This window comes from Heptranchias perlo, chromosome 11 (genome assembly GCF_035084215.1).
Source record: "Heptranchias perlo isolate sHepPer1 chromosome 11, sHepPer1.hap1, whole genome shotgun sequence".
In the NCBI taxonomy this organism is placed as follows: Eukaryota; Metazoa; Chordata; class Chondrichthyes; order Hexanchiformes; family Hexanchidae; genus Heptranchias; species Heptranchias perlo.
The window spans coordinates 20,104,848-20,130,575 of record NC_090335.1 but is presented as its reverse complement, the minus strand read 5'-3'; the positions used below and the strand labels follow the sequence as shown (position 1 = coordinate 20,130,575).

The 25,728-nt window shown below is 40.4% G+C and overlaps 1 protein-coding gene across 4 annotated transcripts in view; it reads right to left on the bottom strand.

Annotated features, from left to right (window-relative positions):
* Nucleotides 1-2,091: 2,091 nt before the first annotated feature.
* Nucleotides 2,092-25,728, bottom strand: part of scml2 (Scm polycomb group protein like 2) — a 161,657-nt gene continuing 138,020 nt past the window's right edge. For 3 of the 4 annotated variants that reach the window (XM_067992658.1, XM_067992662.1, XM_067992659.1), the window contains 7 exons: nucleotides 24,956-25,091; nucleotides 22,976-23,179; nucleotides 20,245-20,427; nucleotides 17,060-17,185; nucleotides 13,229-13,504; nucleotides 3,746-3,909; nucleotides 2,092-3,613 (listed from right to left, as the gene is read on the bottom strand). In XM_067992658.1, the coding sequence (XP_067848759.1) occupies nucleotides 3,488-3,613; nucleotides 3,746-3,909; nucleotides 13,229-13,504; nucleotides 17,060-17,185; nucleotides 20,245-20,427; nucleotides 22,976-23,179; nucleotides 24,956-25,091 (1,215 nt within the window). In that variant the 3' untranslated portion in view covers nucleotides 2,092-3,487. The remainder of the gene's footprint in view (nucleotides 3,614-3,745; nucleotides 3,910-13,228; nucleotides 13,505-17,059; nucleotides 17,186-20,244; nucleotides 20,428-22,975; nucleotides 23,180-24,955; nucleotides 25,092-25,728) is intronic. The other variant, XM_067992661.1, reaches the window with a different exon arrangement.

Below are 25,728 nucleotides of genomic sequence, written 5' to 3'. Positions count from 1 at the left end.
GACGCTTCTTGCACATTGTTGCAGCTGCACCCTCACCCTTCCAGGCAAGTGGATTTCCATCACAATCCTGACTCGTGCCTTGTAGATAGCAACAAGGTTTTGAGGAGTCAACAAGTGAGCCACTTGTTACATCGTATCCAGCCTCTGCCCTTGTAACCACGGTGTTGATATGGCTGGTCTAGTTAAGCTTCTGGCCAATGGTGACCCTCAAGATTTAAGGAAGGCTTGATGCAGACATGGGGGAGAAAGGAATAGAGGGGTTGGGTGAAGAGGTAATTAGAGTGGGAGGAGGCTGGTGTGGAGTATGAACACCACCATAGACCAGTTGGGCTGAATGGCTTGCTTCTATTCTACAGTTGATAATGGGGGCACTTGGCCATGATGGCATCACTGCAGGTCAGGGAAGGTGGCTGGGCTCTTTCTCGTTGGAGATGGTCATTACCTGATATTCATGTGGCACTAATTTTACCTGCCACTTGTCAGCCTAAGCCTGGATGTTGTCCAGACCCTGCTGTAGGCTGTTATTAGCTGCTTAATTATCAGGCAAGTTGCAAAGAGTTAAATATTGGAATCATAAGCAATTAACCCCACTCCTGACTACAACAGAAGGATTGTCATTGACAAAGCAGCTGAAGATGGTTGGGCCAAGGTTACTGCCTTGATTAACTCTGCAGCAATGTTCTGAAGCTGTGATGATTGGCCTCCACACAAAACCATTTTCTTATGGGTCAGCTATGCCTCCAGCCACAGGAGGGTTTTTCCCTTGACCCCAATTTTGCCAGAGCTGGTTGGTGCCTTACTTGATTGAATGTTTCCTTGATGTTGAGGGCAATTATTCTCACCTCCTTGCTGGAATTTACCCCTTGCATCTATGCCTGGATCACAGCAGTGATGAAGTCTGAAGCCAAATGGTTCTAGCAGAACCTGAACGAGCATCAAAGATTATTGGTGAGTCGGCCCCACTTTATGACATTATTGATGATGCTTTCCATCACTTTGCTAATGATTGGGCAATTGGGCCATAATTGGTTCAATTTGTTCTTTTCTTTGAGCATAGACCATAGTTGGACAATTTATACATTGTTGGGTAGATACAGTTTCATAGCTGCACTAGAATTGCTTGGCCGGGGGAAGAGAGGGTGATTACTTCTGTGCACATGTCTTCAGCACTACAGCTAGAATGTTGCCTGAGCCCATAGCTTTTGGTGTGTCCAGTGCTCTCAGCTTCTGCTTTATGTCATGTGGAGTGAACCAAATTGACCGGACACTGACATCGATGATGTTGGAAACCTAGTGATGAGGCCAAATGGATGAAGTCGTTTGCAAGCACTTCAGCCTTGTCTCTTGCACTCATATGCTGGCTCCGCATTGGTTGCGAATGGAGATATTTACGGAATCTCCTTCCATGATTCGCTTGATTGTCCACCACCATCCTCGACTGGATGTGATAGGTCTACGGAGGTTTGTTCTGATCAGTTGCTTGTGGGACTATTTAGTGCTGATAATAGCACAGTGGCAGTGTCCCTCATTTTGAAATTGGCCAATGTGGTTTTGGAGGACCACCTTCATTTTGTTCCCAAGAACTTTTGTCAGCCGCATTCGGCATCCAGGTTTGGCCTCTAAATCTGTGCAGTTCCTAGTTCGACCTTCAGACTAGGTAAATCAGCATTCGCCAGTTGCCGGCTCTATCCAGTTTCTGCGAATTCGAGAAAATCTTGAGTTTGACCCCCCACCCCCCAACCGTCGACCAAAACAAGCTCCACCACTAGTTTAGCATACAGGTTGTAGCTTCAATAGGTTGGTACCCTATTCTAAGATATGGCACGTGCTACTTCTGGCACATTCCTCTATACTGCTCACTGAACCAAGGTTGGCCTCCCAGCTTAATGATCAGGGAATGAGGTATTTGTTGGCCTCAGGGTTACAGATTGTAGTGGTATAAAATTCTGTAGCTGCTGATTCGCCGGTGTGCTTCACAGATGTCCAGTATTGGATGCTAGGTACGTCCTTAGTTTGTCGCAATCAGGATGGCACTAGTACCATACTACTTGTCAAACGTGCTGATTGTCAGAGATAGTAAAACACAAGACGGAAAACAGACAATCATTTATTTCTTGCCAAGATGCTGTATTATGTACAGTGCTTTGACTACTGCTCATTATATTAGAGCCGCAATAGAGAAATGTGCAGTTAAAACCAAGAATGGGACTGTTCATAAACACTGATTTGAGACTATGGTATTTAAATTATAACATGACTACACTCGAAGTATCATACACAAATTTATAGAACTACAAAATGTTTATCAACCATTATGCATAAAGCATTTTTCTTCCACAAGTATGTCATTACCTATGCAAAAAATATTTTTTGTTTTCTTACTAAAAAGGGATTTACCTTGTATAAAAAGGCAACCAGCAACAAAATAAAAATCTATTTTCAGACTACATACTTATGTAAAATAGTCATTTCTTCCGATTAACATACTCATTATGAAATACATTCAAACTGTTACTGGCTAGGAAATTTTACATTCTTGTCCCTGATTCAATTTTTCTTCACAGGCACAGATAGTAAAACAGCTTACTATCAGTATGTTAAGTCTCACAGTGTACAAAACATGGCTGGTTGACTATACATTATCAGTCAACAAATTACAAAAAAATAATGAAAATTGAGGGTAAGAACATACTATAAATGTACAAACAGTAAAGGTCTTTAAGAGTAACCTGCCAAAACATTGTGCTGGTCTAGTTTTCAATTACTGCATAACAGTGTAAACCACTGCCTGACCCCTTCAAGGGCGACAGTATTAGCCTGGTTGATCATATGACAAAAATCATATGGTACAAGATTGATTGCTCCACTGGAGCATAGGAAGAGCCAGGTAAGAATAGTCACAGGGTTTGCTGCTGAGGCAAGAATACCTGATCACTCAAAAATCCTTCTAGTAATCTAGAAGCTTTGCATAAACATTTTAGTACAGTAAAATCCTGATGCAGATATCCTTTGGATTTTAGCTATTTTGGTACCAGGAGACTAAAAGCAGTTATGGATTAACAGAAACCTGCAAATGGAACACTATAATACTACTGCATTTTAACACCAGAAAGATAAAAATGAAAGGTATGTAACCTATGTGTCTATCAGCAGACTCAAATGTGTCAAAAGAATTACAAAAGCATGTACAGAAATACCATAAATGCATAATATTCAGCATTTCTGCACCCTTGTTGTTTGAAATACAAAAACAACAATGAAACTTACACAAACATCTTTTGACACTGATTAAAACAAGGACCCATTTCAAACACTACATTGCAGGATGAAACTGTACATTTTTCTTGGTTTAAAAGTCATATCAAACAGCAACACAGCCACTCCTCTTTAAGAGAAATCTTAAAATTATTTCAAGTAACAAAGAGGATTTCAGTGGCTTTCAGGACCAAAATTTTCATCAGGTTGATGAAAGAAAACTTATCTTCTGTTAGTATTTTCCTTGCTTCAATCTCTCAATGTGATAACAAAGCTTCAAAGCTGGGCCCAACTTCAGCCCCATGTATTTCATTATCATGTCACTTCTCAGTAAGAGTAATGCCTTCCCATCAATTTCCTGCAAAATACCAGAATACACATGTTAAGCATTAAAACACGTTAAGACAACACTGATTCTACCCCAGATGTATTGCTGACTTAAACATGTGAACTTTAAAAAGTACTCCAGGTAGCTCTGAAAAACACTTACATGTTTTCTGAAAAGATCTGCATGTGGTGCCAAAGCCTGGGGATCTGCTTCCCTAACAAACTTCATGACTTCTTCAATGGACCAAGTGGAAGGATCTTTGCTACTAGTTCTTGAGGACTCCCGTTCTGTCGAATGAAGCTCAGGTCCAGTAGTAGAACTTGCAGCTACACCAAAAAAGTTTAACGCAAATACAAATCAAACCATTAATTTCTACCATGTACAACACTTGATTCAGCTGGAATTTGGGTATAAAAGAATGCACTAGGGAAAATGATTTTGTGACCCTTTATATGATGACAACTAATTTAATTTCAACTTTGAAAAGCATTTCATTTTTTGATGTGCTCAATACAACTGCAGTCATTGCTCATTTCCTGCTTTGATTTTTGGATCACCACGGCACCTCAAAATGAAGAGTGATGACACAAGAGTCAGTGTAGTATTCACTCACTTTAGTAAAACTTTATTTCAGAAATATGCTGTCCTTCCAGTATTTTCACTTTGTGAACATGCTACTCTATATTACTGAAAGAAATTTCCTGCAACTCAGAACTGAACCTAGAATGGAAGTCAGGAAGTGCTGGATCCAAAATATCTCACGTCATTTCATGGCACTGGTACAAAAATAGCTAAAATCCAAAGTACATCCACGTCAGGATTTTACAACATTGAAATGATATTGGAACCAGGTAATGTATGAAATCATCCAAAACATTTAGAATGGCTGCTAGATTAAAAATAATGAAAGCAAGTTGAACTAAAATTCGGATTGTGGCTGCTAATACCATAATGTTTTGTGAACCTTCCCTGGAATATTATTTTATTTTCTGAAATATTCTTTTTAATGAACCCTTAAAATAAAAAGCAAAATACTGAAGATGCTGGAAATCTGAAATAAAAACAGAAAACGCGAGCAACGCTCAGCAAGTCAGGCAGCATCTGCGGAGAAAGAAACAGAGTTAACGTTTCAGGTCGATGAAAGGTCATCGAACTGAAACATTAACTCTGTTTCTTTTTCCAAAGATGCTGCCTGACTTGCTGAGTGTTTCCAGCATTTTCTGTTTTTACTATGCCTTAAAATAAAGCCCAGGACCAGTAACAAACACAAGCTATCGACATCAATCCAGTTTTCCAGGAAAATGACCACAATTTTCTCAACACTTTCCTTATGAAGCAACTCGTGGTATGTTTCTTTTTGTCTATTTGATCAGGATAATCAATTGCTATGCTACGTGCATTGATGTGCCCAAATAAAAGCTCGGTACAAAAATGCACATAGTATAAGAAATAAAACTAGTGAATTAGAAGCACAAATTCAGCTTAAATGGTATGATGTAGTAGCCATTACAGAGCCATGGCTACAAGGTGGGCATGATTGGGAGTTACATTTTCCAGGCTTTAGGATCTTTCAAAAGGACAGGGAAATTGAGAAAGGAGGGGGGAGTAGCAAAATTGATAAAAGACACAGCTACAGCAGTAGAAAGGGATTTCAGAGAGGGTGATCAGGCAGTGGAAACAATATGGGTAGAGTTAAGGTACAGCAATGGATACAAGATTCTCGTAGGAGTTGTCCACAGACTGCCTGACAGTAGTGAGGTAGTTGGAGGGTGTGTGTGTGTGTGTAGAAATACAGAGATAAGAAAGCAAAACCCATGTGGTTATAATAGGAGATTTTAATTTTCACATAGACTGAGAGAAGCAGAACAGCTCAAATAGGAAAGGCAATGAATTTCTAGAATGTATTCAGGACAGTTTTCTGGAACAAGATGTTTTAGAACTGACAAATGAATAGGCCATACTAGATTTAGTGATGAGTAGTGAACCAGAATTAGTTAACAGTCTGATAGTAAGGGAACATCTTGCAAATAGTGACCATATAATTGAATTTGATATTAGGTTTGAGAGGTAGAAGGGAGAGTCATAAACCAAGGTTAAGTTTAAGTAAGACAAACTTTAAAAGGATGAGAAATTAACTGACCACGGTAAACTGTGGTGAACTGTTAATGGGTTTCAGTGGGAAGTATTCAGAAATGTAAATGATACGATACAAAACCAGTACATACCCCTTAAAGGCAAAGGCTCCACTTGTGTAGTTCAGCAACCAAGGTTACAGAATCATAGAAAGGTTACAGCATGGAAGGCAGCCATTCTGCCCATCAAGTCCGCGCCGGCTCCATGCAAGAGCAATCCAGCCAGTCCCACTCCCCCACCCTTTCCCCGTGGCCCTGCAAATTTTTTCCCCTCAAGTATTTATCCAGTACCCTTTTGAAGGCCATGATTGAATCGGCTTCTACCACGCCCTCGGGCAGTGCACTGCAGATCCTAACCACTCGCTGTGTAAAAATGTTTTTCCTCATGACACCTTTGGTTCTTTTGCCAATCACCTTAAATCTATGTCCTCCAGTTCTTGACCCATCCGCCAATGGGAACAGTTTCTCTCTATCTACTCTGTCTAGACCTTTCATGATTTTGAATACCTCTAACAAATCTCCTCGCAACCGCCTCTGTTCCAAGGAGAACAACCCCAGCTTCTCCAGTCTATCCACGTAACTAAAGCCCCTCATCCCTGCAATCATTCGAGTTTCTTTTTATTCGTTCATGGGATGTGGGCGTCGCTGGCAAGGCCAGCATTTATTGCCCATCCCAAATTGCACTTGAGAAGGTGGTGGTGAGCCGCCTTCTTGAACCGCTGCAGTCCGTGTGGTGAAGGTTCTCCCACAGTGCTGTTAGGAAGGGAGTTCCAGGATTTTAACCCAGTGACGATGAAGGAACGGCGATATATTTCCAAGTCGGAATGGTGTGTGATTTGGAGGGGAACATGCCAGGTGGTGTTGTTCCCATGTGCTTGCTGCCCTTGTCCTTCTATGTGGTAGAGGTCACGGGTTTGGGAGGTGCTGTCGAAGAAGCCTTGGCGAGTTGCTGCAGTGCATCCTGTGGATGGTACACACTGCAGCCACAGTGCGCCAGTGGTGAAGAGAGTGAATGTTTAGGGTGGTGGATGGGGTGCCAATCAAGCGGGCTGCTTTGTCCTGGATGGTGTCAAGCTTCGAGTGTTGTTGGAGCTGCACTCATCCAGGCAAGTGGAGAGCATTCCATCACACTCCTGACTTGTGCCTTGTAGATGGTGGAAAGGCTTTGGGGTGTCAGAAGGTGAGTTACTCGCTGCAGAATACAGTGTCTCTGACCTGCTCTTGTAGCCACAGTATTTATATGGCTGGTCCAGTTAGGTTTCTGGTCAATGGTGACCCCCAGGATGTTGATGGTGGGGGATTTGGCGATGGTAATGCTACTGAATGTCAAGGGGAGGTGGTTAGACACTCTCTTGTTGGAGATGGTCATTGCCTGGCACTTGTCTGGCGCAAATGTTACTTGCCACTTATCAGCCCAAGCCTGGATGTTGTCCAGGTCTTGCTGCACGCGGGCACGGACTGCTTCATTACCTGAGGGGTTGCGAATGGAATTGAACACTGTGCAATCATCAGCGAACATCCCCATTTCTGACCTTATGATGGAGGAAAGGTCATTGATGAAGCAGCTGAAGATGGTAGGGCTTAGGACACTGCCCTGAGGAACTCCTGCAGCAATGCCCTGGGGTTGAGATGATTGGCCTCCAACAACCACTACCATCTTCGTTTGTGCGAAGTATGACTCCAGCCACTGGAGAGTTTTCCCCGATTCCCATTGACTTCAATTTTACTAGGGCTGCTTGGTGCCACACTCGGTCAAATGCTGCCTTGTCGTCACCTCACCTCTGGAATTCAGCTCTTCTGTCCATGTTTGGACCAAGGCTGTAATGAGGTCTGGAGCCGAGTGGTCCTGGCGGAACCCAAACTGAGCATCGGTGAGCAAGTTATTGGTGAGTAAGTGCCGCTTGATAGCACTGTCGACGACACCTTCCATCACTTTGCTGATGATTGAGAATAGACTGATGGGGCGGTAATTGGCCAGATTGGATTTGTCCTGCTTTTTGTGGACAGGACATAGCTGGGCAATTTTCCACATTGTCGGGGAGATGCCAGTGTTGTAGTTGTACTGGAACAGTTTGGCTAGAGGCGTGGCTAGTTCTGGAGCACAAGTCTTCAGCACTACTGCTGGGATGTTGTCTGGGCTCATAACCTTTGCTGTATCCAGTGCACTCAGCCGTTTCTTGATATCACGTGGAGTGAATCAAATTGGCCGAAGACTGGCTTCTGTGATGGTGGGGATATCAGGAGGAGGCCGAGATGGATCATCCACTCGGCACTTCTGGCTGAAGATGGTTGCAAACGCTTCAGCCTTGTCTTTTGCACTCACGTGCTGGACTCCGCCATTATTGAGGATGGGGATCTTTACAGAGCCTTCTCCTCCCGTTAGTTGTTTAATTGTCCACCATCATTCACGACTGGATGTGGCAGGACTGCAGAGCTTTGATCTGATCCGTTGGTTGTGGAATCGCTTAGCTCTGTCTATAGCATGTTGCTTCCGCTGTTTAGCATGCATGTAGTCCTGAGTTGTAGCTTCACCAGGTTGGCACCGCATTTTGAGGTACGCCTGGTGCTGCTGCTGGCATGCTCTTCTACACTCCTCATTGAATCAGGGTTGATCCCCTGGCTTGTTGGTAATGGTAATGTGAGGAACATGCCAGGCCATGAGGTTACAGATTGTGCTGGAATACAATTCTGCTGCTGATGATGGCCCACACCGCCTCATGGATGCCTAGTTGAGCTGCTAGATCTGTTCTGAATCTATCCCATTTAGCACGGTGGTAGTGCCACACAACTCGCTGGATGGTGTCCTCAGTGCAAAGACGGGACTTCGTCTCCACGAGGACTGTGCAGTGATCACTCCTACCAATACTGTCATGGACTGATGCATCTGTGACAGGTAGATTGGTGAGGACAAGGTCAAGTCGGTTTTTCCCTTGTGTTGGTTCGCTCACCACCTGCCACAGGCTCAGTCGGGCAGCTATGTCCTTCAGGACTAGGCTAGCTCGGTCAATGGTGGTGCTCCGAGCCACTCTTGGTGATGGACATTGAACTCTTCTGCACCCTCTCTAAGGCCTTCACATCTTTCCTAAAGTGCGGTGCCCAGAACTGGACACACCACTCCAGTTGTGGCCGAACCAGTGTTTTATAAAGATTCATCATGACTTCCATGCTTTTGTACTCTATGCCTCTATTTATAAAGCCCAGGATCCCATACGCTTTTTTAGCCGGTTTCTGAACATGCCCTGCCACCTTCAACGATTTGTGCACACGTAGCCCCGGTCTCTCTGTTCCTGTGGCCTCTAGTTTATATTGCCTCCCCTCGTTCTTCCTACCGAAATATATCACTTCGCATTTTTTTGCGTTAAAATTTCATCTGCCACATGTCCGCCCATATCACCAGCCTGTCTATATCCTCTTGAGGTCTATCACTATCCTCCTCACTGTTAACAACCCTTCCAAGTTTTGTGTCATCTGCAAATTTTGAAATTGTGCCCTGTACACCCAAGTCCAAGTCATTAATATATGTATCAAGAAAAGCAGCGGTCCCAGCACCCACCCCTGGGGAACACCTCTGTACACCACCCTCCAGTCCGAAAAACAACCATTAACCACTACTCTCTGTTTCCTGTCCCTGAGCCAATTCTGTATCCATGTTGCTATTACCCCCTTTATTCCATGGGCTGCAATCTTGATGATAAGCCTACCGTGCGGCACTTCATCAAACGCCTTTTGAAAGTCCATATACAGCATATCAACTGCATTGCCCTCATCTACCCTCTCTGTTACCTCATCAAAAAACTTTATCAGGTTAGTTAAACACAATTGGCCTTTAACAAATCTGTGCTGGCTTTCCCTAATCAATCCACACTCATCCAAGTGACTGTTAATGCTGTCCCGGATTATTGTTTCCAAACGTTTGCCCCACCACTGAGGTTAAACTGACTGGCCTGCAGTTGCTGGGTTTATCCTTACACCCTTTTTTGAACAAGAGTGCAACATTTGCAATTCTCCAGTCCTCTGGCACCACCCCCGTATCTACAGATGTTTGGAAGATTACGGCCAGTACCTCCGCAATTTCCACCCTTACTTCCCTCAGCAACCCAGGATGCATTCCATCCGGACCGGGTGACTTATCTACTTTAAACAGAGCTAGCCTTTCTAGTACCTCTTCTTTATCAATTTTTAGCCCATCCAGTATCTCAACTATATTTTTCTTTACTGAGACTCTGGCAGCATCTTCTTCCTTGGTAAAGGCAGATGCAAAGTATTCATTTAGTACCTCGGCCATCCCCTCTGCCTCCATGAATAGATCTCCTTTATGGTCCCTAATCAGCCCCACCCCTCCTCTTACTACCCGTTTACATGACTGTTGAAGACTTTTGGATTCCCTTTTATGTTGGCCGCCAGTCTATTCTCAAACTCTCTCTTTGCCCCTCTTATTTCCTTATTCACTTCCTCTCTGAACTCTCCATATTCTGCCTGGTTCTCACTTGTGTTATCAATCTGACATCTTTCATACGCCCCTTTTTTCCATTTCATCTTACTCACTATCTCTTTTGTCATCCAGGGAGCTCTGGCTTTCGCTGTCCTACCTTTCTGCCTCATGGGAATATGCCTATACTGCACCAGAACCATCTCCTCTTTAAAGGCCACCAATGTTCAATTACAGTTTTGCCTGCCAATCTTTGATTCCAATTTACCCAGGCCAGATTTGTTCTCATCCCATTGAAATTGGCCTTCCTCCAATTGAGTATTTTTACTTTAGAGTGGTCCGTGTCCTTTTCCTTAGCTATTCTAAACCTTATGATACTATGATCACTGCCCCCTAAATGCTCCCCCACTGACGGGCCGAAAACATACTGGTCAAGAAAATTATCCTGAACACTTTAAAAATTCCTCCCCCTCTTTGCCCCTTATATTATTGTTATCCCAGTCTATATTAGGATAGTTGAAGTCTCCAGTTATCACTACTCTATAGCTTTTGCACCTCTCTAATTTCTCTGCAAATTTGCTCCTCGATATCCTTCCCACTAGCAGGTGGCCTATAGAATACACCCAAGTAGTGTAATGGCATCTCTTTTATTTCTTAACTTTAACCAAATAGATTCTGTCCTTGACCCCTTCAGGACATCCTCTCTCTCCAGTCAATACTCTTAATCAATACTGCCAACCCCCCCACTCCTTTCTTTCCTTCCCTATCTTTCCTGAACACCTTGTATCCAGGAATATTTAGTACCCAATCCTGCCCTTTTTTGAGCCAGGTCTCTTATCGCCACAACAACGTATTCCCATGTGGCTACTTGCACCTGCAGCACACCAACCTTGTTTACCACGCTTTGTGCGTTTACACACCCCACACTGCAAACCAGTCTTAGACTTTCTTGTACTCTCTCTTAGTCTGATCCCTCCTAATACTGTACTATTACTTGCTCTAGTGCTATCTTTCTCCCCTGAGCCTTTGTGCCCCTTGTTTTTCCTTTCCATTGCTACATCCTGGTGCCCACCTCCCTGTCAAATTAATTTATACCTTCCTCCACAGCACTAGCGAACCTCCCCGCGAGGACATTGGTCTCAGCTCTGTTGAGGTGCAACCTGTCTGGCCTGTACAGGTTCCACCTTCCCCAGAATTGGTCCCAATCAAAAGAGGTAAGAGACAGTGTCCTGCTAAAAGAAAAAGCTTACACAAACACAAGGAAAAGTGGAAATCCAGTGAACTGGGAGGGCTATAAAAGCAAATATGAAAAAAAAACCTTGCAAAGGATATCAAAGCTAACTGCAAAAGTTTTAATAAATATACTAACAGTGATAAAGGGGAATGTGGGACCATTAAAGACAAATGCAGGCGAGACTATAAGGTAACGGCTGTCTTGTTAAATGGGTACTTTGTAACCGTTTTCACAGTAGTGGAAGATGGCAAAGTATCAGCAGTACAAGGGAACCTAAAAATAAGTCAAGGGGAAGAACTTAGTGGAATTATTGTAAGTTTAAAAAAAATTGTAATGGAGAAGATAACAGGTTTTAAAATAGGCAAATCTTCAGGATCTGATCATTTCCACCTCAGGATTAAAAGAAATTGCAAATGCATTAAACATAATTTTCCAAAGCTCTCTAGATTCAGGAACTATGCCTTTGGATTGGAAAGTTGTAAATGTCACTATTATTTAGGAAGAGAGGGAACTACAGAACCATCAGTTTAACAACAAACTGTGGGGAAATTACTGGAATCTATCAGACAGAGTAACCGAGCACTTGGACAAGTATGAGCTGGTCAAAGAGTCAGCATGGATTTGTGAAGGGTAGGTCATGCCTGACTAATCCAGCTAAATATTTTCAGGAGGCCACAGGCATGGTGGATAGGGAAGTGTCTATGTATGCTGTCGATATAGACTTCCAGAAGGCATTTGATAAGGTTTGGCACAAGAGATTAGTAGATAAAATTAGATAACACGGAATTGGAGGTAACCTTGTGACATGGCTCGGTATTTGGTTGGGAGGCAAGAGACAAAGTATCAGGAACACTCTCTGATTGGGGAGATGTGACAAAGTGTTCCCCAGAGGTCTGTACTGGGCCCTCAGCTTTCATATATATTATCAGCCGTTTAGTTATCTCTCCTACTTACTTAGGATCGTTCCCTAGTTTCTCACCCCAAATAATGAATCCAATGAATAAGGGAAGAGAGAACACGACTAAAAAGGAAATGTTTCACTTTCTTGGTAAAAAAAATGTTTTCTACAATTATAACGACCAGTTTGTTTACATTTCCTCCCCTTTCAGCTCATCAGTTGGATTAGTCTTTTGGTGCACTTCTGAAATGTGAGGGATTTTGCTGGAACTAAGAGATAAGGTTTTGTACTTTTTGGAAATGAGTGCTTCAAGGGTCTTTTCTTGTTTTTGGGCTGGGTCTGAGAGCTTTCATTTGTAGATATGACTTGGTCCTTGCTTCCCGTTATAAATGCCTGCATAACAACATTTGCTGTACTCCATTGTGTGAAATGCTTTGAGACAGTTTTAACGCAACAAGCAACGACATTTGTACAAGTATTATTTCAGTACTTTGAGGACTGCTTACTTCAGGTTAACTGTCAAAGTTTAAAGTTAATCTTCTTCCTTCTCTATACATTAAGTTCTCCCCCTACCATTTGTAGTTGTGTAATGTTTTGCCTTCCATCTAACAGCTGTTAAGGTTCTCAGATTAGTGGCAAGCAATACCACTGCACCGTGGATTACTAATTTTTCTCAGATGCTACTGCTTTGTGTCACTGTATGTGTGTTTAACCCCAATGGTGTAATTTCTCACAGACTGAAGAAACTAAAATCTTTTACCAGGTAATTTAGGAAAACAATCCCCTAATATAAATGATAACACAGAAACAGGCTGCTTGGACCAACCATATCTTTTTATTTCCCTTTCCTCCAAGCACCTATCTAACCCTTACTTCACTAAGAATGTGCTTATACAATAAAACAGCAAATAAGCTGCTATGAAAAGGCATGTTGCAGTATGTAATTACTTACCTTCTATTCTCCTTTGCATACGGGTTCTGTTGACATCATAGTAACCATTATTTGCTGCTGAGATTGAAGTCAGCCTTCGCAAAGTGGGTGCAGAGTTTGAGGTAGAGCCTGATGGTAGAACAGAACTTCTGAAACCAAATTTATTTCCTGAGTTACGATATTCACTTGAATTTCGTTGAGAGGGGCTAGGAGGTTTAACAGAATTCAGGGCAGAATCCAAGGACTCTGAATATTTGTGTTCCTTTGGTGTAACATTCTCTTCTGCAGGCAATGTTTCTGGTGAAGGTATAAATTTTTAAAAAGACTATCAGTCTGTGAAAAACAGCTATTGAGAGTTAAAATGATTGCATATGAAACTCTTGTCCTGATTTATGGATTAGAACTTATCACCATTTCTCAAGGAGCACATACTGTACAAAGCTACACTCTCAATTTTGCCCAATAAAATTGATACATGCAGGGATATACGTGCGTGTGCCTGTGTAATCCTCATTCTGGATTGGTTTTCTTCACATAACATGGGGTTAGCCCTTTTGTTGATGCTCCAAATCAAAGATCATGCACCTGTTCCTTTAATAGAATAGCAGTAGCATATTACAAATGACTTCCTCACATATTGTTTATAGGCATCATATTTAAAATGGACTAATGTTAATTTGTAAACTGTAAAAAAAAACTCTTCCTCATTTATCGACCAAATTACTCCCCTGTCTCTCCTGTGAAGGCAATGACTCATATCTGGGGTATGATTCCACTGAGAGTGAGGAGGGAGGTTAGCAAAAATTTCCTACTGAGAGGATGGTTGTAGCATGGATTACTTTGTCACAGAGTGCATTTTTTCATGGAAAATTGGATAAATATTTGAAGCAGAGCAAGATATAGGGCTATGGGAAGTGAGCAGGCGAGTGGAATTAGATTTTGATTGCTCTAGCAAAAAGATGGTGCATATATGACGTGCTAAATTGCGTTCTTCAGTGCTATAAACATCTATGGCTCTATGAGCATGAAATAACTACCTGTACTTGACCCAAGTGAGAATTTTGAACAATGAATGTCAGCAGCCTGTTCTCTGATAGGGACATTGCACCCTATTTCAATCCTTGTAAACAATTTTACAACACCAAGTTATAGTCCAACGATTTTATTTTTAATCCCACAAGCTTTCGGGGGCTTTCCCCTTCCTCAGGCGGTGTGGAAGTGACAATTTCGAATCCTTCGCATTTTAAGATCACATAACAAAGCCTGGTGATTACTGCCCGTTGCCGAGGCAATCACAGTGAGCAGACAGAAAGGTGTCATCTAAAAGGCCACTGAATATACAACCCCCCAAAAAAAAGAGAGACAGAACAAAGACAGTCAATGACCCGTTATATTAAAAACAGATAACATTTGTTCGCTGGTGGGGTTACATGTAGTGTGACATGAACCCAAGATCCCGGTTGAGGCCGTCCTCATGGGTGCGGAACTTGGCTATTAATTTCTGCTCGACGATTTTGCATTGTCGTGTGTCTCGAAGGCCGCCTTGGAGTATGTTTACCCGAAGGTCGGTGGCTGAATGTCCATGACTGCTGAAGTGTTCCCCGACAGGGAGAGAACCCTCCTGTTTGGCGATTGTTGCGCGGTGTCCGTTCATCCGTTGTCGCAGCGTCTGCATGGTCTCGCCAATGTACCATGCTCTGGGGCATCCTTTCCTGCAACGTATGAGGTAGACAACGTTGGCCGAGTCACAGGAGTATGAACCGTGCACCTGGTGGGTGGTGTCCTCTCGTGTGATGGTGGTATCTGTGTCGATGATCTGGCATGTCTTGCAGAGGTTACTGTGGCAGGGTTGTGTGGTATATAACGGGTCATTGACTGTCTTCGTTCTGTCTCTCTCTCTTTTTTTTTGGGGGGTTGTATATTCAGTGGCCTTTTAGATGACACCTTTCTGTCTGCTCACTGTGATTGCCTTGGCAACGGGCAGTAATCACCAGGCTTTGTTATGTGATCTTAAAATGCGAAGGATTTGAAATTGTCACTTCCACACCGCCTGAGGAAGGGGAAAGCCCCCGAAAGCTTGTGGGATTAAAAATAAAATCGTTGGACTATAACTTGGTGTTGTAAAATTGTTTACAATTGTTAACCCCAGTCCATCACCGGCATCTCCACATCATGACTATTTCAATCCTGTTCTTCCCCACTGTACACTTCTAGCAGGGGTAACAGGATAGTGATCAGGAGCAGGAACTCTGGCCAATGTTTCCCTCCCTAATTTAGGGGTGCTAAGGATAAATGTAGTACCCCTACCACTGTTCCAATGAGACTTTCAGGTTTGTATGGCTCAACAACTCACTGTCGCAACTAGCCGAGCTATTGGGAGAGCAACCTAATCATTTAAACACTACAACTATGATGGATGAGCAAGCTCCATAACTACAATTAGATGCATATACCAATTGGTTTGAATTCATTGTCTTCTTCTTGGAGCAGCGAACCACCACCAATCAGGCATGATCAGGTTTGCCTGCTGACAGTATTAACCAAAAAGGTAGATTGCTCACCATCATAACTGCAATCATTCCTTGGAAAAAGGTACTATGGTGAAGTAGTGCAGAGAGAAAAAAAAAATCCAACATGGACTCCAGTTTCTAGAATTCATTTAACTTTCCCTTACTTTATCCTGTAGCATAACCCTCCAAGTGTCACCTCCATTTTTAAAAAAATCAAAGCTACTACTGAACACAAAAAGATAATTTTGCCCTGCAATTAAAAAGTCAAATATATGTCAATAATTCTAGTCATCTGCAGTTTGTGCTACATCAAGGGGAGTTTTTTTAAACCACTGGAAGAAAATTACCAAAAGGCTTAAGTTGTATTTTCAATTTTTTTTCCAGGGCTATAGGATACTGAAATGTAGTACCACCAACAAAAGGAACACAGAAGTGCATTACTTTTTAGATATATGGATCAATAAATATTTTATATACACACACACATACGTATACACAAGAAAGGAAGTCATATGCAATATTAAAACCACTTGAGTGCATTTCAGCTTTAATATTTACAGCAACAGATATACAGTATCTATTGTTTGGGATGTTGATTCAAGGCTAAATTCATGATGTGCAGAGACCACCTGATAATTGAAAATTTTCTCAAGCCTGTAAATACTAAATTGGCCAAATACAAGATAAACGTGAAAGCAAAGAGGATTATTTTCAAGTACGTTCTATCTTAGCTTTCTGAACCATTACCTTTCAAACTTATGGACAGCTATTTTTCACTTGGCTCAGCCTAGCAGTACTAAAATTAGCATGAAGCAATATGTATATTCCACCACACAAATTCTAGGCATTCGCTTTCCTCTCTCCATCATTACAAGGCTTAATGTGGATTCCTGCATCATCCATTTTGCAGAAACATGTGTGTTGGAATGACATTAGTTTCCTTTGCAATGCATATATGATAGATCACTACCCCAGTCCCTCAAGTATTTCTAAATCATTACATATTCAAAAAAAAAACTCAGTCTTAAAGCAAACTGAAATACATCAATCACAGTGCCACCAATCAGATGAAATGGACACAATGCAAGGAGAACTCCTTGACCCAAGTTACTCTATTGCATGTGTTTCTCTTTAAATGAATTTAGAATTCCACAGTTATAGTCCTGTTACATTTAACAAAAAACAGTACAGAAAAAAATGGGGTGAGGAATATTTATGATTTATCTAGGGTATATGTACATTATTTTGAACTTATGCTGACATTGGTCTCTTTTAAACTATATGCAATTCATATTCAGTGCTTAATCAAATAATGGGTCACCGTTAGTAAGCGATACAGTACCTTCTAAAGGATGAGACTCTGTTCTAGGAAGTTTTGGAGACAGAGGAGCAGTGTATGGTGGAGATTCCTGTGGAAATCGTTTTAATCCCTTGTTTAGTGTGGCTGGATCTGACGTCTCTTCTTTGGCTAAGGGAAAGGGTTGCAGTGTTGTTACAATTGCACCACAGCAATCATATCATTATTTTCAACAGAAAACTAAAATCTCAGCCATTCACCTGGTTAACCAAGAATGTAGGATTAAGAAAAGATCAATTTGATCATCGTTTAATTTTTGCTTCAGAATCACACCAGGCTATTTTTCACCATCTACTCTTTGTCTGTGAGGAAAAAGTAGGAATTAATCCAGTTCCTTTTTGAAAGCTTTAACAGAGCCAGAATCCACTCTACTAAATAGAAGTCTATTACATACATGGACAACTAAGGGGTAAATTTTCCAAGACTTGACTTCGACACAGAGCCTTGCTTCATAGTAGTGTTAATTGGAAAGTCAGGCCTGGAGGTAGGTGTGGCACTCCAGATTTTCATGAGCATAAAGTCTTTCAACACAGGAAATGTACTATTCTTATGTTTCACACTCCCTGGTTTAGCTTGTGAGGGGTTATTGTTTGTATTGAGAAGAATGGTGCACAATTGAGGGAGAACACATTATAAAGATGGAAATTGTGAATCAAAATTCTCTTGGATATTAAGACTTCTTTTCCTTTTAAGTTAACTAAATTCCGATTCAAGTATTTGCGAATATGGATTACTCCTAAGGTACAGTTCTGGTGCAAGGTTTATCTCGTGCACTACCCGTGAGGTTATGTCAAATTGGTCTCTTGAGAGCAAGGCCAACATTTGCAAAATGAAATTTTATGTTGCATCTTTTCCCCAAGTACTGATACATGCAATGAGTGCCACCTGGTGATAATCAGCTATCTATAATAAACTTCAAACAAGAATATGGGATTATCATTGTCAAAGGAGTGGAGAGCATATACTGTGCGTCTCATAGGATTTCCATTATTTTTAAATCTTAGATAAATGTACCATACCCCAGGATGGCTCCAGCACCAATAAAAGCTGGCCAGGTTGCAGAGGGGAGTCAGTTATCTCATCCACATAATTTGATTTATAATTTTGAAGAAGCCGAATCAACATCACTGTCATTGAGAACTTTCTGTGAAGGCTCCCTTAAATCTTGGCACTGGCCAATTTATTAAGCTCTTTTTTCATGCTACACGATGTTACATTCCAGTAATCCTGCAACAGGCAATGATGCCAAGGTGATCTGCCTGGATCCTTAATCTTTGGACAACAAAAGGATTATGTACATCTCCAGTTAGATCAGGTTACAGTTCTCCAAGTTTGTGTTCCTTTTGGAGTGCTGTTTAGAGCATTCTACAAGTAATTTACTGCTTCACATGACTTTGGGGCATCCCTGCACGTGTGCCTATGACAGGGGTGACTGGGAGAACATAGGCTCAGAGTCCTTTTTCTCCCCCCCACCCCCAGTGTGCCACAGCCGGACTGAATAATCGCTTATACTTCGGCCATCTGAACTCTGACTTCCAACCCCAACTTTTTCACTTGTTCTCTACCTTTTCAATTACATGGTGTGTCTGATGGGTCTTTTTCATATGCTAGAGCCCTACATGTCTTGTGTATAAGGTTTGGCAGTCAATTCCCTGTGATCCTGAACTGGAAGGCCCTGATCACCTGCATTTTGGGGCACTCAACATAGTAAACACTTGATTTTTTAAAAACAATCTGACATAATACAGAGTAAGTTGTCCCATTCTGTATTTTCTGATCTAAGGTCCTGTGATCTACCCATTAACAAATGATCAGTCATCTTAAGTAGTGTGATACCACTACGTATGCTCATTGCAGAGTTCTGTTCTCTCGTGTCTAATGTTATAAAATCTCAAAAAGTCTTCTGCTGTTTTTAAACTATGATGAACTCCTCATTTAAACTACAGATCACTTGGAAGCAATCCAGCTCCATGCACATTAAGTGCCTCTTTATGTATAATGATGAAAAATACAACTAATGAACAAGAAAAACACAATGATCTCAATTTGCGCAGCTCATAGAATTCAAAAGTTAAAATGAGACATTACGGCACTGCTGTTTCAATTATGTAACTCACAATTCAAGCTGGCTGCACAGATGCAGAGCAGGCAAAGTCAAACAGTGACCTCATCATACAGTCACACAATTTATTTGTGGATGGGCTAGGAAAAACAAGACAACTTTCAGGAACAATTTGCACTGCCCTAATATTGCCTCATTACTGCTCTGCAGCCTCCATGTTTTCAAAATGCTTCTATAGCAGCAGCAAATCTATAGTGTGTACACAACGAATAGTTTATTAGCATATTACTAACAGCACTTTTAAAGCTGTAAACTATTCCTACTGTACATGAGGTTTTTGTTCAAAACTTTTGGAAACTGACCTCAAAGTGTTGTAGTTCAAAGGCACACAGTAGTGGAGATAATATCAAACAACCTCGCCATAATGGTGTTATTGTGGGCACATGTGGTCAACTTCCAACGGCAACTCTGGAGCCAGTGCCTGTCCCTATATACACAATACCTTTTCCAAGAGAATCACCACCACTTCGGACTGGCACGTTTTCCTTTTAAGAATTTATCATAAGTCAATCACTTTGTATACTTACACAAGGGTTGCTTCTCAGGTTGGAAACTGCATGCTTAGGTTTAATAGTTTTCTAATGAAGTCACATACTTGCTACACCTAATGCCCAAAACCAGGCACTATTGTGACTGGAGAGTTGAGAAGGGGAGACTGAGATGAAGAAGATGACTAGGCAAGGAGAAACCCAGAGGTAGGGGAAACTAAGAAGATACTGAGCAAACAGAAAGTTAAGGTGCAGCAGTGTGAAATCAGGACAGTTTTCCTTCTTCCCCACCATCCCACTAAAAAAAATTAAGAAAATGTAGCTAGTAAGGATGAAGTCATCAGTTTACTAATATTTGTAAATGTATTTCAATTTGCTGATCCAGATTTCACTTCACATTTGATATTTTCACTTTTAGCTTTTCAGGAAAAAAAAATTCAACCAATTAAACAAAGTGTTGGACATGCTATTGTGCAGATTTATATAACAAAAGCATTTTGAATCTAAAATCATAATAGTGTATGTTTTAAAAATAAAAACTGAAATAGAGTGCTCTTTACCTGATTTAATTCTCTCATATTCTGTTGCAGTGTGTGCATTTCCTATATATGGGCTGAAAGGTTGGCTGCTAAAGAGGTTCTCACACTGCAGGCTGTAACAGAGTTTCTCCAGAAATCTCAATACAAACGAGACACTATTTACAGATGGAAGCTTCACAGTGTGCTTCTCTCCATCAAACGAGGCTACAAAGGGAAAAAGAAGAAAAGTAAAGTGTGCTTACAGAGATAAGTGCAAAACATTTCAGCACATACTAACAGTGCAATGAGATAAATGAAATATGAATTATTAAGTGCAGAATCTTAAAAATTAACTTCAGTTTGTAGAGACACAGATTATTAATTTTTTAAAAAATATCCAGTTGCTAGTGCAATTTTCAAAATTATATGGGAAAGCTAACAAAAACAGAATGTGATGTGACATATGAGTTACAATTTTGAACTACATTTCACAAATTTGGATAGGAAAATAATGTAGAACACTAGCAGATAACATTGAATAAAATAAACATCAATTTAAAGACTGGGAGGGGAAATCCGTGAAGTGTTTTTTGATCCCACTTGGAACTTGAGATACAGAAAAATTGAAAAGCTTCATCCTAAAGTATGCATCCACAAAGTCTATATTTTAATACGACAACTTGCACTGGTATAGCACCTTTAATGTAGAAAAACACCCTGAGCCGCTTAAAGTAGAAGTTTGATTTTAATATATTTCTATGCATTAACCAGCCACTCAATCATGACTTCAATCTGAGTAGAACAGTAAGGAGTACAGGGAGCCAAGGCAGAGTAATTCAGCTCTCTAGCCTTAGCAAGCGGTTGAAGGTAGTGGCTTCAACTGGGAGGCTATAAATTGCAAAGTAAGATTTTTAAATCTTTTCACAGGAGTTTTTTTATTAATTGAACACTGGTGGTTTGGGGATGAATACTTGTGGACAGGGCCACTGTAGGGATTTATGTTGAAGTATATATTCCTTCAATTTTCCCTCAGCAACAGGTCAACAAGTCACTCCTGTTTCAAACAATGAACATAAGTATCTTCCAATATTCTAATTTTTAAAAGATCAGCTTTTCTCTCTGCTTTTTACCTCAATTTTCTCCCAGGCTACTTTTATCCCCCCACACGGAACTTTACTTTTTAAACTGTCTTTCATCTACTATACTGTCCACTTCCTCTTTAAGGTCCTGCCATACTTCCTGAGCACTTTCAACCAACCTCAAGTTCAGTTAGGCTGAAAGTGAAAGTCTGCTAAGCTCATTGGATGTGAATTTAAAGTGGGTTCCAGTACATTAGAAAGCAAATGGAGGAGGAAGGATTCCCAAGATAACAAGTTATGACTTTGAGGGTGAAGTGAAAGATTTCAGGAAAACACATATACAGATAAAGACACAAGAGACTTCAGGTGGGTTGAGATGAAGGTTTAGTATAGCACAGAACTCACAGAAGACTTCCACTCAGCCCCATAACTTCTGCTGCAGAATCAGGAGGTTCAAGACAACAATGCAAAAACTAATTTTAAAATGTAATTAACGTGGATGTGTGCGTATCTATAATATAAAGGCAGTATTAAATTCAATAAAAACATCTCAAGGTTGCGCCATATCAGGAACTATTTTAGTTTTGCTTTATATGAAAAAAAATTCCCTTGTGTGTTGAAACCCCTAATAAACATAAACCTCCTCATTCATTGTTGCCAAACTGTCATCCATACATGGGTTCATGGTAAGATAAATGTGTGTTAAGGATACAGTACACAGTATTAAAATTTCTGATCTACTGAACCTTTTAGATGAATAAAACGTGAATAGCAACAAATTAATTTGTAAAATTAATTCAGTAAGTCTGCATTCCAACATTTAGTTTTGGCTCAGTCAAAATGCATATACGACGACAAATTTATTATAAACAAGCATTAAGAATCTGCGTTCATATAAAATATTTCAAAGCATACCAATAAGGACTCCCAACAGCAAATTAACAATGACCTCAGGCAAAAAGAACAAGCATAAATAGTGCACAGAAGAATAATCAGTACAGAACAGAATAAATACAGAATTCAGACAGATTTGTGTGTATGTTTTTAAAGCTCTGATTATGTGAAGCCTAGATTTTCTTCGACAGTTCTTGTAACTTAGTCACCCTCTTAAATGATTACTCCAGACTGCCTGTGGAATATCTAGGTACCTTGCTCCTAATTAAATTGAGTCAGCCAATTTCATCTGATGTATTGCTGATTATCACAGTTAACAGTTTATACGCCTGTCACATGACTACCAAGTCTACAGTGATTATCAACATTTGGCATTCCTTGCCTAGCTATCTATACTAAAAATCACTGTCTCATAACTTTAGCAACAGCTGCTTCCCCCTTGGGATTGCTCGAGAGCAGTTGCAAGATATGGTACATCAGTGGAATCAAGTCTGCAAAGCATACCTATAAAATTATTTTATTTTGACTACACTTCAAAAGTACTTAATTGGTTGTAAAGCATTTTGGGACATTCTGAGCTCATGAAAAGCACTATATAAATGCAAGTTCTCGATCTTTCTTTAACAGTAACAAATGTATTTGGTGGAAGTTGGCAGATTTTTTAATATACAAGAAATCCAAAGTATTCCTTTAATAAAATCAGATATTTAACCAGACTGTGAATGATAAACATTTCTTTATTCCATTTATTTAGGGATATTGATAATGAAAGGATAAATGCAACAGTTTTTTTCCCTCACCTGTTATTGTCTCTCCTCCATGATGTCCAGACTTCAGAAATGAGAAGACTGTTTTAGCCTGGAAGGCACAATCAACACAGCCCTGCACAGCCTGTTGAAGCACTGAAGGCACAGGACCAGGCCCAAAGTGATCTGGAAGCTGCTGAACTTTTTTTTTATTCAGATGTGGTCCACAGTTTCCATGTTTGTTAACGTACACACAAACTGTAACAAAACAGCTGCTATTAAATATTAATCCTTCAGCTTAATCTCACCAACAAATTATATTAACTTGTAGCACATACTACCTACAAGTATAATCTTGTGTACACAAATGTTATTTTGGGTTAATTTCTGTACTTACCAAGGTGAGGGATGTTGGTGCTTAGGAATGGAACAGTTTTTGACGCCCAGTGTCAACACTGCACTGAGAGCTCACAAGTCAGGCACTGCAAAGCCAGATGCAGAGCAAAACTCCCTGTAAACTGCCCCAACAATCTCCAGCTTTGGACTGGCATCCTTGATCAGCACATTATGTTTCACTTTCATCCTCTTGGATTTTATGAATTAGATTGTCCATTTAGTGCCAAATTATGGAGAGTTCTGTGATGTTGCAAATCAACTCATAAGAAATGAGGATGAAGCATTTCACATGGGATCCTTAAAGCCAGTAGTGAGAAGAGATTTCCATTCCATCAGTCTGGGATAAATTCAAATCTGGGTCGCAAGTGAATTACATACTGCATAGAATGTATAGCACAGAAACAGGCCATTCAGCCCAACAGGTTAATGCTGGTGTTTATGCTCCACACAAACCTCCTCCCACCCCTCTTCATCTAACCCTATCAGCACAATCTTCTATTCCTTTCTCCCTCTTGCATTTGTCTAGGTTCCTCTTAAACGCACCAATGCTATTCGCTGCAATTACTACTTGTGGTAGCAAGTTCCACATTCTAACCACTCTCTGGGTGAAGTTGTTTCTTCTGAATTCCCTATTGGCTCTATTAGAAAGGACAATGTGCTAATTCCAACATCCCCCATCACCAAATTCCCTAAACTCCAAACTTTGTGCATTACTACAACCAAATGGCTTGTGTCAGATATTTGACCACTCCAGCCCAAGCACCTTATAGCCAGTTGTGTGAAATTTGAAATCACTGCCACTCCATTACTCTGCAACATTTAATAAACTACGCTGAAAGTGATACAGAAATAAAATGAGACAGTGAATTTTCATAGTTGAACTGAAAAGTTTGCAATCACTTTCATTGTATACAAAGATATCTTGCATAAGGATTATCGTCAAAGAGGAGGAAGAATGATGGATTAATGCACTAATCTGCAGTTTTACATAACACCAATAATGAACTCTTAGATATCTGATCTAAGAATTAAGTGTAAATTGAGAAATGGTTACTCTTCAAAAAACAATATTCAATATATTTGGACCGTGTGTATCCAAGTATTAAACTCAACGTGACACTTGGACTCAGTTGATCCAAATATTTCTTTCAAAAACAAAAATAAATAGAACAGCAAATCCATCAAAATGAAAATAAAAATTTCTACCACTTAGTTCTGGCTTCTTGGGATTCAATTCAAGCAACTTATTAAATTGCACAGTTATTAAACAGCAATCAAATCACGTGCGCTTGTTATGCACCATTAAACTTTACGAAATTCACTTCATTTGGATCACATGTTTATTCAAACCAGTAAGCAGATATCTTTTGTTGCAGTTCAATTTATAATAATCAGGCATTAACGTTTCTTTGAATACTTAATGAACTGTTACTCCCAGGATGAGCTCCAGTTTCAAATGGCAACAGCAAAATTGGTCAGCCAGTATTCAGAAGATGTTGATCATTAATATAGGAAGAATCCAAGTATTATAATGCAACTTTTGCTTGACTATACAATCATAACCATGCAATATTCTAATGGTCAATTCATAAAAATCTTTTATTTATTTATCAAAGATGAGAAGAGGCGTTTGTTTACCTGTGGACATTACTGATGGAGTTGTGTTGGGAATACTAGCAGCATCTTGAGGTCCCTGGGCACTGTTAATGTCAGGTTCAGGGGTAGTTGTGGTAGGTGAGGGAGGATGTGGACTCTGCACTGTTTGAGACTTTCTCTGAAATGTAAAAACAAATTGTATCTTGCAAATTTCCACAAATCATATGTGTAAAGTACTGCAAAAAAGGGCTTATTTTTGTTGGGTACTTCAATAATGTTGACTTTCTCATACAAAATGCAATTGTACAGTTTCTCTTTCAGAATTTGCCTAAGGGAATCAGGCCGAGACATTTCACTCTTCCTGTTTCAATTATTACCATTAACAACTTGCATCAATTTTGTTGAGCGATGCAAGTACACACAGTAATCACGTGGGTTTCAGTAGAAACTGAAGCAAAGGCGAGGTGTTACACCATGAAAGGAAGGGTAACCCAAAAACAAATCAACTCTTATTACCACTACTATACACGTTTGAGCAGCTACTTCTAGAGCAATACTGTCAGAAGACTGAGAGTAAGTTACCTGCTTGCTCTCCTACCCAGGGAATGGTGTATGGAGAAATGGAAAGAAGTGAACTTTACTAAGTAAACCCAAACAGCACAATTATTACATCCACCAAATTTTCTAAAGATGGAACTTATGAAGTTGAGTAATAAAGAGAATAGTGACAGCTTTCTTAAGCAAATTAGATATAATTAGTACAATACATTAAATCATCACAATTATACTACCCACATACTTGAGGCTTGGGACTA